The sequence below is a fragment of the Colletotrichum scovillei genome, assembly GCF_011075155.1.
Source record: "Colletotrichum scovillei strain TJNH1 chromosome Unknown Contig00009, whole genome shotgun sequence".
In the NCBI taxonomy this organism is placed as follows: domain Eukaryota; kingdom Fungi; phylum Ascomycota; class Sordariomycetes; order Glomerellales; family Glomerellaceae; genus Colletotrichum; species Colletotrichum scovillei.
The window spans coordinates 5,791,476-5,804,657 of record NW_023336267.1 but is presented as its reverse complement, the minus strand read 5'-3'; the positions used below and the strand labels follow the sequence as shown (position 1 = coordinate 5,804,657).

The 13,182-nt window shown below is 53.7% G+C and overlaps 3 protein-coding genes across 3 annotated transcripts; 1 reads left to right on the top strand and 2 right to left on the bottom strand.

Moving 5' to 3' along the window:
• The first annotated feature begins 71 nt into the window (after nt 1-71).
• Nucleotides 72-4,298, top strand: HER10_EVM0000880 (uncharacterized protein). Its single transcript, XM_035470647.1, has 4 exons — nt 72-928; nt 3,472-3,743; nt 3,796-3,911; nt 3,961-4,298. The coding sequence occupies exons 1-4, from the start codon at nt 527-529 to the stop codon at nt 4,131-4,133; spliced, it is 963 nt and encodes a 320-aa protein (XP_035328803.1). The 5' UTR covers nt 72-526; the 3' UTR covers nt 4,134-4,298.
• Nucleotides 4,299-4,602: 304 nt separating this feature from the next.
• On the bottom strand, nt 4,603-5,104 carry HER10_EVM0004442 (ribosomal protein L30; the record flags this gene model as incomplete). The annotated part of the gene is made up of 2 exons (XM_035474086.1): nt 4,603-4,642; nt 4,848-5,104. 2 exons carry the CDS (start codon nt 5,102-5,104, stop codon nt 4,603-4,605), a joined length of 297 nt encoding a protein of 98 aa, XP_035329218.1.
• A 2,687-nt stretch (nt 5,105-7,791) lies between these two features.
• Nucleotides 7,792-11,357, bottom strand: HER10_EVM0013005 (ATP-citrate synthase subunit 1). Its single transcript, XM_035483201.1, has 2 exons — nt 9,558-11,357; nt 7,792-9,503 (listed from the first exon to the last, which is right to left on the bottom strand). Exons 1-2 carry the CDS (start codon nt 10,023-10,025, stop codon nt 7,971-7,973), a joined length of 2,001 nt encoding a protein of 666 aa, XP_035330276.1. The 5' UTR covers nt 10,026-11,357; the 3' UTR covers nt 7,792-7,970.
• Nucleotides 11,358-13,182: the final 1,825 nt, after the last annotated feature.

Here is a 13,182-nt window from a genome sequence, read left to right as displayed (position 1 = left end):
GTAGTTCTTGCGGGACGCGTTAATGAGCCGCAGCGCGTTTCACTCCGTAGGAAGATTCGACACACCTTGCCATCTTCACCTCATCCATCACGGTTGTACCTTGCGAAGACGGCTCTACCCACGACGAAAGCAACACTGGGCAAGTCGCTGTTAAGGAGACATACGAATTGCAGTAAGATTCAGATTCACATCCTTTTCATACTCGCTGTCAATCTTGCCCAGAAACTAACCAGTCCTCCAGCTTAATACCGTGTTAGCGACTTGATCAACACTGTCATCCGGATTGAGCGAGGTGTCACGACTGCTCACGATTCGTACTGTGTCAGTAGCCTCGAAATTGCGCCGACTGGTCCTGAAAGTGACTGTGTCTCGATCTTCAGCGCACTGTCCGAGAATTTAACCTCATTGCCCCTTTGGCCCATCAACCCTTCAACGACATCCAGGTTATCGCCAGAACCCTGCTGTCGATATTCTTTGCTGGAGCCTACTGAGTAGATACGCCAACCTACAGCCGTCTCATCCAATCATGGCGCCCGCACGCCAACCGCCCCAGCCCTTCTCCAAGGATGAGAAGGTTCTCTGTTTCCATGGTGAGATGCTATATGAGGCCAAGATTCTCGACATCCAGCCTGCCGAGAGTGGCGAAGGCTTCCAGTATCGCATTCACTACAAGGGCTGGAAGAACACTTGGGACGACTGGGTTTCTATCGATCGCATCCGCAAGTTCACGGAGGAGAATAAGGAGCTTGCCAGCCAGCTGCACGCCCAGATGAAGGACCTACGCCAGAAGAGCAGTGCCAAACCCCCCAAGAAGGGCAATCTTCGTGTCAATGGGACCGACTCAGCTCGCGGTAGTGAGGAGCGAACTGCGGGTGTCGCTGCCACTGGCCGTGGCCCTCGCCGGGCGAGAGATTTTGACCTCGAGCAGGTGAGTGCCAAAACCGAGTTTCTTTGTGTCTTGCTTTCTGTCTTGCGTTTGTTCACTCTTTGATTTCTCTCGACATACCATTATGTTGGTGTCCAAGTAGAAACTCATTGTGAAGTGAGCTTGAAACAAAGTCCAAAAGACGGGAAGGAGGAAGGAAACGATAGGGGGGTGAATGCCCTCATCAATGTGGGGCCATCAGCAAAGCTGGTCACCGAATACTTCCCGACCCCTTCACCGCCGGGCGGCTGGTACTTATCTGATTGAAGGAAGGAGCGTTGTGTGAATCAGAGTCCATCGAGGCACCTGCCGGAAAGGAATTCTCACCTTCCTGCCCCGAAAAGTCTTCGCTGGTCAAACTCTTCTTCAATACCACACCTTCCACCAATTCCTCACATTCCTCCCACATCCCACACTTCTCTTTGCAAATCGCCGGTTCGATTTCCCATCCTTTCCCAGAAAACTCCCCCTTTTCGCATTCATCACATTCATACTCGACACAACGTCTCGTGTCTTGCCTCGAAAATTTCAGGATACACGATCCCAAACTCCATCAACAATCATCACTACCCTACCCAAGATACAATATGAGCTCCCCGGCTTGGGATAGCTTTGCTCGGGTGTACGACTGGGTTCTGTCGCAGCAGGCTGCGCAGTATTCTGGCCCTCGGCCCAACTACGCCTCTCCGCCCCAACGCGGATTCATGTCTCGATTAGACTACGCCCGTCAACTTGCTCAATACCGTCACAACAACCCTGTTGGTCGAGCAATGGATGCCAACGAACGCGAATATCGACAAGATGTTGAAGCATCTCAAGGCGATTACATCGAGATCAAGAGCGATTACGCCAGTGGCTTCGACTATGGCAATCACGAGACACCGGCTCCAGCCTCAGACGACTATCTGTATGGCGACGCCGACGTGATCAATCATCGCCCAAATCAGCGCTATCAGCAACGCAAAAGACGTCAACCGGAGCCAAACGACGATGAGGAAGATGAGGCGTTCGAACAGCATCATAAAAGGCGTCGACTCTATTCGGACGAGGACGAGGACGGGGACGATAACTCTGGTCTGCCACGATACTACTTCAGGGACGAGTATGATGAGGAGGAGGCGGGCATGGACCAGAACCAATTCAAGTACGAGGATGAAGACGACGAAGTCGACGAACAGGAGATGGACGTGAACCGATTCGAATTTGAGGAAGATGAAGGTTTCAGGGACTACGATGATACTCTGAGCGAGAGGCAGTTTCGGAACAACCTGTTCCGACAGCGACTCGAATCTGGCGAAGAAGATGACGCTTTCCTACCCAATAGACGTCGGAAGTACATGTGTAGTGAAGATGACTTCGATGGCTACGACGAGGCATCTGTTCGCCCATGCAAGAAGGTTCGCTGGGCTTCACCCGTGTACGAGGAAAATGAAGACGAGTTCTACCAAGCCGACGACGAAGATGAGGGAGACGAAGATCAGACAGTCGGGCGAGCCTCAGATTCCGATGGCGACGTGGAACCTGCCGACATCATCGACCTGGTCAGCCTTTCTAGCTATGAGAGCGTTGGCAGCGACGATGACGATGATAGGACCAGCATAACCAGCGACCCCAGTATAGAATTCCTTGGGGAGCGTCCCGCGAATGCCAACATCGAGAACCAGCATGATCTACGAAGCTTCCAAGATGGCGAGTCGGAAGATGCCAAGTACGTCGTCGAAGAGCTTTTGCAGAGGCCCTGCGGCACAAACAAGAGAAAGCGTGAGAACAGTGTGGAGGTACTCCTCGAGTTCCGCCATAATGTTCGACGCAGGCTGCAGTAGGCCGTGGTTGGCCCGACACACCAGCATCAGAAACGTCCTGCTGGTGTCGCCTGTCTGGCAGGAGCAACCCCAGACTGCTCCTTCCCGCAGCAAAATGAAGAGCCTCCGATCTTCTACCACCGAATTCCCGCCCTTTCTTCATCGAACCATCCCCTAACTCCGGCTTCTCTTTCTCATCTTTCTTGCTCGCAAAACCACTCCAGTCTCCTCGTCAAACGCTACCCGATTTCTCCACACACTCTGCTCATTCATCATGGCTTTCGCGTCTCGCAAATCTCGGCCAGCCGAACCATTGCGTCGGCGACCTCAGCACGATCAAGCGGCGGCCTGGAAGGAACCGCGCTTGCTGAGGGCGGATAACCTGGCCCTCTCGCCTGCTCCCCGCGCCAGACCCTATGTCACAAAGGACGGCAAGCCCAACTATGACAATCGCTACGATACGAGCGTCACATCTCTCAAGCGAGAACAGCCTGCCCGGACGAAGTCGTCATCTGCTCACTCTCCGGAAATGAGCGAGGAAGAACTTCCGACTGTGAGTTAACACAAACGCAATGCTTGCCCCAGTGGGAAGCTTCCGCATGTGTGGATTGAGGAGGACTGCCATCGAGAGAAACCATTACAACTTCGACAGCCCAGCGGCCTGGAGGCTTTTTCTTTTCTTTTTTTCCTTTCTCTGTTGCGCCATGCCTACTAGTCGACACAAATACTAATATCACACACCAGGAGGATGGATTTCATGCACGCCCGTCCATCAAGCTTCCCATCCCTGATCATATCAAGGCGATGCTTGTTGACGACTGGGAGAACATCACCAAGAACAATCAGCTGGTCCCGCTTCCTCACCCTCACCCCGTTGACGACATTTTGAGCGACTACCTCAACTACGAGCGCCCGAATAGGGAAGATGGTTCAGCAAACATGGACATTCTTGAAGAAGTTGTTGCAGGACTTCGCGAGTACTTTGAGAAGTCTTTGAGCCGTATCTTACTGTACCGGTAAGTTTTCTGCTTGGGCTTGGTATCTCGAACTCTACTGATCTCTCTATAGATTTGAGCGCCCCCAGTACCATGAGATTCGCAAGGTGTGGGAGAAGGCTGGCGAGGAAGACAAGCACAAGTCTGTCTGCGATACCTATGGACCTGAACACTTGTGCCGCCTGATGGGTAAGTCTATTCGAGACGCATAGTCTGGGTTAGTACTGATTCAAGACAGTGTCTCTTCCCGAGCTCGTTGCTCAGACAAACATGGACCAGCAATCCGTGGCGCGTCTGCGTGAGGAACTCTCCAAGCTCACCGTCTGGCTCGGCAAGAACGCAAAGAACTACTTTGTCAGCGAATATGAGACTCCTTCTCAGGAGTATATCGACAAGGCTCGGAGCTTCTAGGCGGCCAGGCCTCATCTTGCATCTGAGTCAAACGGTTAGCCGACTAAACGGCAGACAGTTTGACGTTTCATCTTGACTTTTTCTTTGCGTTATTGGAATCCCAGCACCTGGTCATACAGGCTTGGTGAGGGGTTTAGTTGGAGGTGTGGAAAATGGACATCCAGCATCTTTGTATTGCCTGCTAGTATCAGGCATACTCAACCGGTATGAGAGTTGAGACAGATAGTAATCATTGTTTTCCATTCGCAAAACCATCCTTTCTTAACCCTTGCCCCCTTGGGAGGCAAGTATACTAATATGGTCGCTCGTCCATCTGACTCGCCTCTTTCCTTGCAATCTTCAGTAGTCATGCAGGTTGTTTGCGACAAGCGAATCATGTGCCAATCAAGGAGACGAGCCCGAATCACCAGTATCTGGTCTTGAGTGAACTTTTGTTTGATTCCAAGTAACTTGATGCAGACATCCTCGTCTACGTATGTTTGTTGTACAGTCCGCCGTAATTTTGTACACTTTTCTCCGTGGTGATGATACACGATTTTGGCCTCTGCCGCGCCCGAGCTGTTGCTTTCCAGCCCAATCATGCTCGAAGAACCTATCTCCTCTGGCAACCCCGAACACCTATCCTCTCTTCGCCTCCCGTCCTCTATGTTTGGAAAATCCTCCTGGGCCTCAACCCGTCTCTTACTTCACCGCTTCCTATAGTTCCCTTTTTACCGCGCAACAGCCTTCTCGACGTAGAAACCTGGGTCCGGCCTCCGCAGGTCACGCATCTCGTGCTGGCTCATGGCGCGGTCGACCTCCTGGACTTTGACGAGCTCCTTGACCTTTATGATCATACCGGCGAACTGGGGGCTGACGGGGTGGAAGACGGTCTGGGAGCGGCGGCGGAGGCCGAGGGCCTCGAGGACGCCGCGGGTGCTCTTTGGCAGGCCGATGGCGGAGCGGTGGAGGGTGATGCGGAAGAAGGTCATGTTGGGCGGGTGGTCGTGGCGGCGGTGTGTTGATCGAGATTAGGACAAGACGCGTAGGTATGGGTTTGGCTTCGTCGTCGAGGGAAGAGTGCTTGCGACGTGGGTTGTCGTGTGCTCGTTGCTCGTTCGATTAGGGATAGGTGACGGCTTGTTTCTGTTGAGGAATTGATGTTAGCGCCTATTTTTGCAGCTCTTGACACATGCTTTGGAAGCCGAGATATACCGTACAATTGAGCCTCTGCTAGAGCAGTCTTTCCGTCGCGACGTCGTGGGATTTCAGGGAACCGACCCGGTACTCAATAGCCTTCCTGGCGATGCGATTGAGGGATCCAAAAATCATTAAGCTGGCGTTGGAATTTCGATGGTCCGTGCGTAAGTCACGGGCGGAAGTTGCCGGGGCGCGGTCAACTTGAGGTGGTCTCCACTTGTAGGAGTCAAAATCGCAGTGAATCTCACTCCTGTCTTGCTGAGGGATATGGGTGAGCGGCGCAAGCTGTGTCTGGTCCGCTGGTATGCGATCCTTCCCTCGGAGGGAGTTCAGATTGCAGTGCAGCGGACGGGGTCCAATTGCAGTGCAGAAGGCGTCGGCCACTGTCTAAGGGCCTATCCAGAAACTTCGGACTTCTGTAATAACTTTTCATCTATGCACCCAGCGAGAATTGCTACTTCAATAAAGGACGAACGCGCTCGAGCACTTTCCAAGTCTCATCTCAGTAAGCCTGACGGTCTTACATACGTCATCCTCAGCCAGGCATGATTAATGGAAGAAGTTAGCGATTGAAGAGGAGGACAGCTCTTCGGGTCTCCATCAGGCCTACATGAGCATTAGACAAGTAAAACGGTTCGCCAACACACTCCTTGAGTACCAGTTCGCCCCAGAAACTTGCGTGCACTACTACTATGCTCGTCCTCATTGGCCTAGGTGAGTGAGAACGTGACGCTGGCTCAGCCTTTACGAATACTTGTGATCTACCCGCTTAGGGTGGATGTACATTGCAGTGAAGAAGGCAACTGCACCAGACCAAAGCTCATGGGTCTGGTGCAATCGAGGTTGCGCAAGGTGATTTATCGCGCTGAAAATGGAGGCGTGGGGTGGTTCGCCAACGCAATCCTCGAGTATTATCCGTGGTTCGCCCTGGTACACTCGCGTACGCCACGCTTGCTTTAAGCTCGTCATTGGCCTAGGTGGTATCAGGTGTTAGAGACTGCAATTGTCTCAGTCTCGACTATTGACATACTTCCAGGAGGGACTCAAAATCGCAAAAAAGATGCGCAAACTATGGCCCGCGCACTGGTCTGCGACTCTTCCCTCGGAGCGGGTTAGTATTGCTGTGAATGGGCGGAATCGCAGCGTCATGGTGGCTTGCCTGAGTAACTCGACCGGACACCACTTTCTACTACCTTAGGCCTAATATGACTGAGAGACTGAGGTTGCCTTGGCATACGCCTATTATCATCGCCCTGGAGGGGGTTGAAATTGCAGTGAAGCCTATGATTCTCACGATCATTGGCCATAGGCCATATGATCGGGAAACTTAACTACTAGCCCAACCTCGGCTTGCAAATCCATCATCGCCTTGCAGGGACGTAAAATCGCAGTGAAGACGCTCGTTTAGGAAGATCGCACACTTGCGCCCCTGCGTTCGATACGCTCGCAAAGTATTGGCCAATTCACAAGGCTGCGGAATACAGATGTGTGAAATCAACAAGACCCAGCCGGCATCTGGACTGGCCTTTTCAGTTTGCTATGGATGGTCCAAAACAGGAAATCGTAGAAACTGTACAGTCCTTCAATCATGCGTACGGCGGAAACAAGAGGGAAACTCTCTCACGAAACATCCCTTCATGTCAAGTTTATGTGTTCAACGAGCTCGTTGTCTCTCGTGGGACCAAATGCTTTAGTAAATGTTCATGATTGAAAACGTGATTCTACTTCATGGTCGTTCCGACTGGGTGAATGCCATCCCATGCCAGGGGGCCAATGGCCATGATCAGTACACTCGCTAGCATTGTCCGGTCATTTTGGTTTCTTCCAAGCTATTTGACTTTCACAAGTCGGACTTATTATCTACAATTCATTTCGGTCATGAAGGAGTGATAGGCAGACCACAAAGTTCCTTCACCCCACCCCAAGGTTTGTATAGGAACTCCTCTCTCGCCTCTCGCAATGGACTACCCAGACACATACCTCACGAGAGCAAATTGAAGCGCCCTTGGTCTAAACCGCCCATCTGAGAAGATTTGGGTTATCTTTGACGACACAGAACTAGATAGTCTAGTACCGTCAAGCCCTCACTGTTCCTTCAGCAATTCTTACATCAAATCAAGAGATTCATTGAGAACACTGAATTCTCCTAAGATGACACAAAGTTACCTCAAAGGTTGTCGACGAAAGCTGCCGGTTCTCACGCAGCCCAAGAATTGCGTAACAAGTCTAAAGCCGACACCTTCCGGCCCGGGTTACCATTGCGGCCCGAACGACCCAACCAGCATGCTCAATTTAAGCTTATCCCAAGGCTCCATCTGAACTGGTGTCGGCCCGCCGTCCAATCCCTTCAGAGATTGCCGCTCCCGCCGCTGGGGCACAAGCGCGACCTTAGTGTCTCGGAAATACCCGACGTCGTGGTCGACAATGAAGGTAAGTAGTCACAGCTCACAGCACTCTCAAAGTAGTAGCAACGAAGGTAATCGGGCAAAACCATTAGTATATCCCGGAGGACTGCGCAGCACTACACGTATATAGCTTGTCGTACAAGACGCCATTTAGCACACCATCATCCCTCGCATGACGTTAAAATCATAGACTCCATTTCTATAGCCACATCCCGTGGCAAACCGTAACCTTCCGCCGCTAATCGTTAAACCCTTACATCTGCACCTCGACTCTGCCCTCGGCGCCTGGTGCGCCGCCGCCGCCGAGCTGAGGAAGGATGTAGGTAATGTCGTCCCACGGGTGACGGTACAGACCAGTGCGGAGTCTCTTCTGGTCGAGGTAGTGGGCAATAAGACCGATGGAACGGCCGAGAACGAACAGACCGTTGAGGACACCCATCTTGAGGTAGTCCTCGGCCTCTTCGGAGGAGAAGGCACCGCAGTTGCGCATCAGGTCAACGAAGCAGACAGCAATGCAGCCATCGACGTTGAGAATGAGGTTGTCCTTCTTGGAGGTGGTGACGGTCTCGACAGCCAGGGCGTAGTCGAGAAGCTTGTGGGTGGGGAACTTGGCCTTGACGTACTCCTTGACAAGCTCGACACGGAGATCGGGGTTGTTGCGGGACTTGACACGGTGACCGATACCGGGGATGAGCTTGTTCGCCTTGCGCATGTTGTCGACGAACTCACGGGGGCTCAGGCCCTTGTCGAAGGCCTTGGTGAACTCCTCGGCGGCACCGTCAAGGGCACCACCGAAGCGGGAACCGATGGTCAGGAGACCAGCGACAAGGGAGGAGATAAGGTCCTTGCCGGCACGGGTGGTGATGATGGTGTTCATGGCACCGGACACGGCAGGGCCGTGGTCGGCAGTGAGCATGAGAACCATCTCGAGGAACTTGGAGGCGTAGGGGGGAAGGCGGCGACGGAACCACAGAAGGGACATGACACCACCGATGCCAATCTCTTCCTTGAAAACGTCGGAGATGGGCATGCCAGCGTACAGGAGCTCCTGGCCACGGTCGTCGGAAATGGTGGAGATGAAGGCAGCGGGCTTACGGATGAGACCGAGCTCCTGGGCCCAAGAGTAGTCGATGGGGATCTTGGGAACGACGGGCTCAGGCTGGGGCTTGATGGTGCCGTTCTTGACGAGGGAGTCGTAGAGAGCCTTGAGGACCTGGGGCATCTCCTCGAAGGTCTCGGGGACGTAGAAGCCAGCCTCCTTCATCTTCTCGTTCTTGGTCTTGGCCGTCTCCAGGGTGGAGTTGGCGAAGGCACCGGCGTGACCGAACTGAACCTCAGTCTTGAACATGCTGGCGCAGGTACCAATGGCCCAGGCAACGATGGGCTTGGTAATGACACCGTCCTCAACGGCCTTGATGACCTTGTACTCCTCAACACCACCAACCTCACCGAGCAGGACGAGAATCTTGCAGTCGGGGTCGGCCTGGTATCTGAGCAAATGGTCGATGAAGGTGGTTCCGGGGTATCGGTCACCACCAATGGCCACACCCTCGTAGACACCGTCGGTGTTGTTGGCGATAATGTTGTTGAGCTCGTTGGACATACCACCAGACTTGGAGACGTAACCAACGGAACCCTTGCGGTACAGCTTGGAGGCAACAATGTTGTCCATCATGCCACCAGTGTTACCGATCTTGAAGCAGCCAGGCTTGATACCACCAACAGTGGCGGGGCCAATGATGGTGATGCCCTTCTGCTGAGCCTTGTGGGCGATCTCACGAGCGCGCTTGAGTTTTTGTTAGCGGGGTAGGATTCCAGAGGGGAAGAGGAGAAGACTTACGCGCTCGGGGACACCCTCAGCAATGATGGCAATGGTCTTGATCTGGGGGAACTCCATCAACTCCATGGTGGAGGTGTAGACACTTCGGGAGGAGGCGAAGTTGACGACAACGTCGACGTCGGGGTGCTTGGCAATGGCCTTGGGGACCTCCTGGTAGACGGGCAGGAGAGTCTCGCTGGTTCCCCAGTACATCTTGGAGACGAACTGACCACCGAAAGTGTAGATGATACCGGCGACGGAGGGGGTCTTGCGCTTGCAGATGAAGTCGAAGTCGAGCATACCCTGGACGGCGCGGGGCTGCAGACCGTAGACGAAGCATCTAGTCTTGTCGTTGAACAGAGCGTGTTCGGGGAGAGGGCTCAAAGGACGGCTGGGAGCCGAGAAGCGTGTGATGTTGTCGTTGGCAGACAGGCCGCTGGCTGCCTTGGCGCCATTGGCACCGTTAGCGGGGGTGGTGGCCGAAGGCATTGTGAAGAAAGTCGAGCTTCGTCGGGGAGGATGAGAGTCTCAACAAGGGAAGAAGAAAAAAGATTCTGGCGAGGGGTAACAAGGTCAGCAAGCTTGTTCGAAACAGACAATGGGCGCCAGAAACAAGTCTATGGATGTCTGCCCGCGAGAGAGATGAAGGAGAAAGATGTCCAAAGTAAGGATTGGAAAGGTTGAAGGTGGAGGAGGAGGAGGATGAGTAGTAAGAGGAAGTTTGGTGGAAAACAAACGAGTCGGAATTATGGTGGGGAGAAGGTGAGATTTCAGGAGGGACTCGGAGAGACGACAGTTCGCTCAGGGAAGCTGAAATCGTTGGATCTGCGAGGCTACATGCTCATCGGCAGCTGGGGACACCACCAGACATTAAGTGGACCTTTGTAGCTGGCGTAGCCCCAGCTCCTTGGTGGGAGAGACTTTTTTTTTTTTGGTCCTGGGTCGTGTCTGATGCGATGTGCGGCGGCGAGCGGGTGTGGAAGTGACATGAGGTGTGTGTGAAGCGTTCGGAGGTGGGAAAGAGGCGTCGGAGGGGCAGGATTGACATGACCGGGGTGGGTAGGATTCGGGGAGCGGTAACTGACCTAGGCGGTGATGCTGTTGTCTGTCTACCCTGGTATGGGTGTAGGTATTGATGGGATCAAGCAGCGGCGCACAACGGCAAAGTCCAGCTTCTTTTTTTGTCGAGCTGACGGAGGAGAGATCCTTTGGTGAGAAAGGGGATTGGCGTGGGGGTAAGAGAGAGGGAGAGAGAGAAGAGGAAGCTTCTCAAGAGCAGCAAGAGGGTGAGAAGAAGGAGGGAAGGAGAGGAAAAGCGAGAGAGAGAGTCGAGTGAGAGTGAGCGAGGGTCGGAGGAGAAGAAGGAGGACGGAGGTCGGGTATCGTAAGTAGTTGAGGAGCACGGAGACGGGCCACCAGCAGGGTGTGTGAGTTTTTGGTGAGGTGGAATTAGTATTTCCTCAAGTATTTTTTTCCATGGACCATGAACCATGGTCCTCTCTGTCCTTTCTTTGCTTCTTGCTAGTGTAGTGTACGTCGGATTCTCTCCAGCGGGAATCGGCAAGGGAGTGGGAGGAACGAACGAACGGTGTGCTGTGCGTATGTACAGTAGTGCGTGGTGCGGACGAAGTAAGGTACATGGCGGTGCGCGGGTGCGTCTTGCGTTTGTGTGAGGTGATGGTGAACAGGGATTGTTTTGGCGGGCTTGCGTCCCAAGTATCCGAGGGAGCAACGCAATGAGCAACAAGAGAGGAAGGGACAGGTCCGCGTTCGAGTCAAAGTCAACTTTTGCGAAGAGGTAAGTAGGTACCTCTGATACTTGGCACTTGCCCAAGCACACACGACCACGTAGAGTACCTTCCATTACCCAACTTAAGGTAAGGTAAGGTAAGGTAAGCAAGCTATCCGTATCTGTCTGTACACGCCCTTATCGAGACGAGACCAGATTAGGTACCTTGGCTCTTGATGAGAAGGAAAGAAAATGGGCCAATCCCAATCCCAATAATGGCTGGTCACCAACAATGCCAAACAATGCTTTGCAGCGGCAGGAACAGAACGGGCGGGCAGAAAGTATTGAACCAGAAGCAACGGATGGGTTGACTTGACTCTGTGGTGGTTGTGGACTTCCATTGTAAGGTAAGGTGGTGAAGAGTACGGATGAGCCAAGGTACCTTACCTTGCGGAGGGGTCCTCGACATGGGCAAGTACCTGAGCAAGGTACGGGCGATCAGTATGGCCGGCACTGCGTCGGGTCAGGTACAGGGCCCGGTGGATTTTCTTGGGACGGCTTGACGGCGCAGTGACACACAACTCTGCCAAAGTCGGGCCATTGAGACTCTAAGAGAGAGAAGCCTGAGACTTTTTTTTCTTGGGTTTGAGTGGTGCGTAGTGCGTTGGTGGTGCGTGGAATGGAGGGGTGATGGGGAATGGGAATTGAGAAAATGGAGACTTCCGTCATGCGACGGCCGAAAGAGTTGGGGAAGTTCCCGACCAATACCGCCAAATGATTGGCCCGTGGATTGTTGAAGTGTTGAATTGGCCAGCGGGCAGGGAAGGGAAAAGGCGAAAAAAGGGAGATGCGATGGGGACCGCCCAAGGCACGCAGCTCAAGCACCAACCAGGCAAACGGGCAAGGACCCTTGGCCCCCGCTTGTTTCTGGCGGACCCCACACAGCCTCACCTCACTGGGTACCTTACCTTACGGACTACGTACCGCAAGGTCCCAGAAAAAAGGTCCCGGTAGGAAATCAGAGCTAAGGTACTCGCACCCCATGGACAGGGTTGAAAAGAAGACTTGCACAGGGCAGCAAGGCCGTACCTGGGGGGCGCTAGACTGCTAGTGGCCAAGCACCTTGCCAAAATTGGAGCTCACCTCACCTAAATGCTCATGCTCATGCTCTCTCTCTCTGCCCCAAAGGAAGCTGCCTTGTCCCACGTCTGCCTGGCCTGGCACTTACTGCCCTGGGCTGGACCTGAGCTTGAGCCCAGACGGACGCTGCAACTGCGGATAGACCAGGTACCGGTACCAGCTCCATCCGCGGACGGGCTGGCCTGCGTACCTGCACAAGCCCTGACTCTCACAGTCTTTGCAACTCGCACCTCTCAGAAACATTGGGCAGAAACAGATGGAACAGACAGAACAGACGCAACAACGATAAGATCCAGATCCATCATCCGACAGACAGACACTCGATCTCAGAGGGAACTCAACCAGTGAGGCGGGCGGTGTCCGCCCGCCGGTCACCGCAATGTCAGTGTCAATATCGAATGGCGGTTGTGTCTCTCTCTGCTCCCAATTGGAGGTTCCAAGTCCCGGGAGCTCCCCCCGCCCCGACCAGTCCAAGTTGAGACCAAGTCGGCTCGGCTGGCTTTGGCGCTTGACCGCCAACAATACCTCTTGTCGGGAGACGCCCATAGCTCTCTCTTTCTTATCGTACCTTGACGCACCAGGGCTTTCGGGAATGCAGCAGCCTGCACTTTGGTTTGACCGCATCTCGAGTCTCGCCCAATGGCCTCGGACTGGATTGTCAGGGAGGATCGACATTCGCCAACTTGGCCGCCGGGATGGCTTCTAGGATTGTAATCAAACCTGAACACGACTGGGTTACACGCACACGCCTATCCAGAAGCCGCTGGCACTACACAA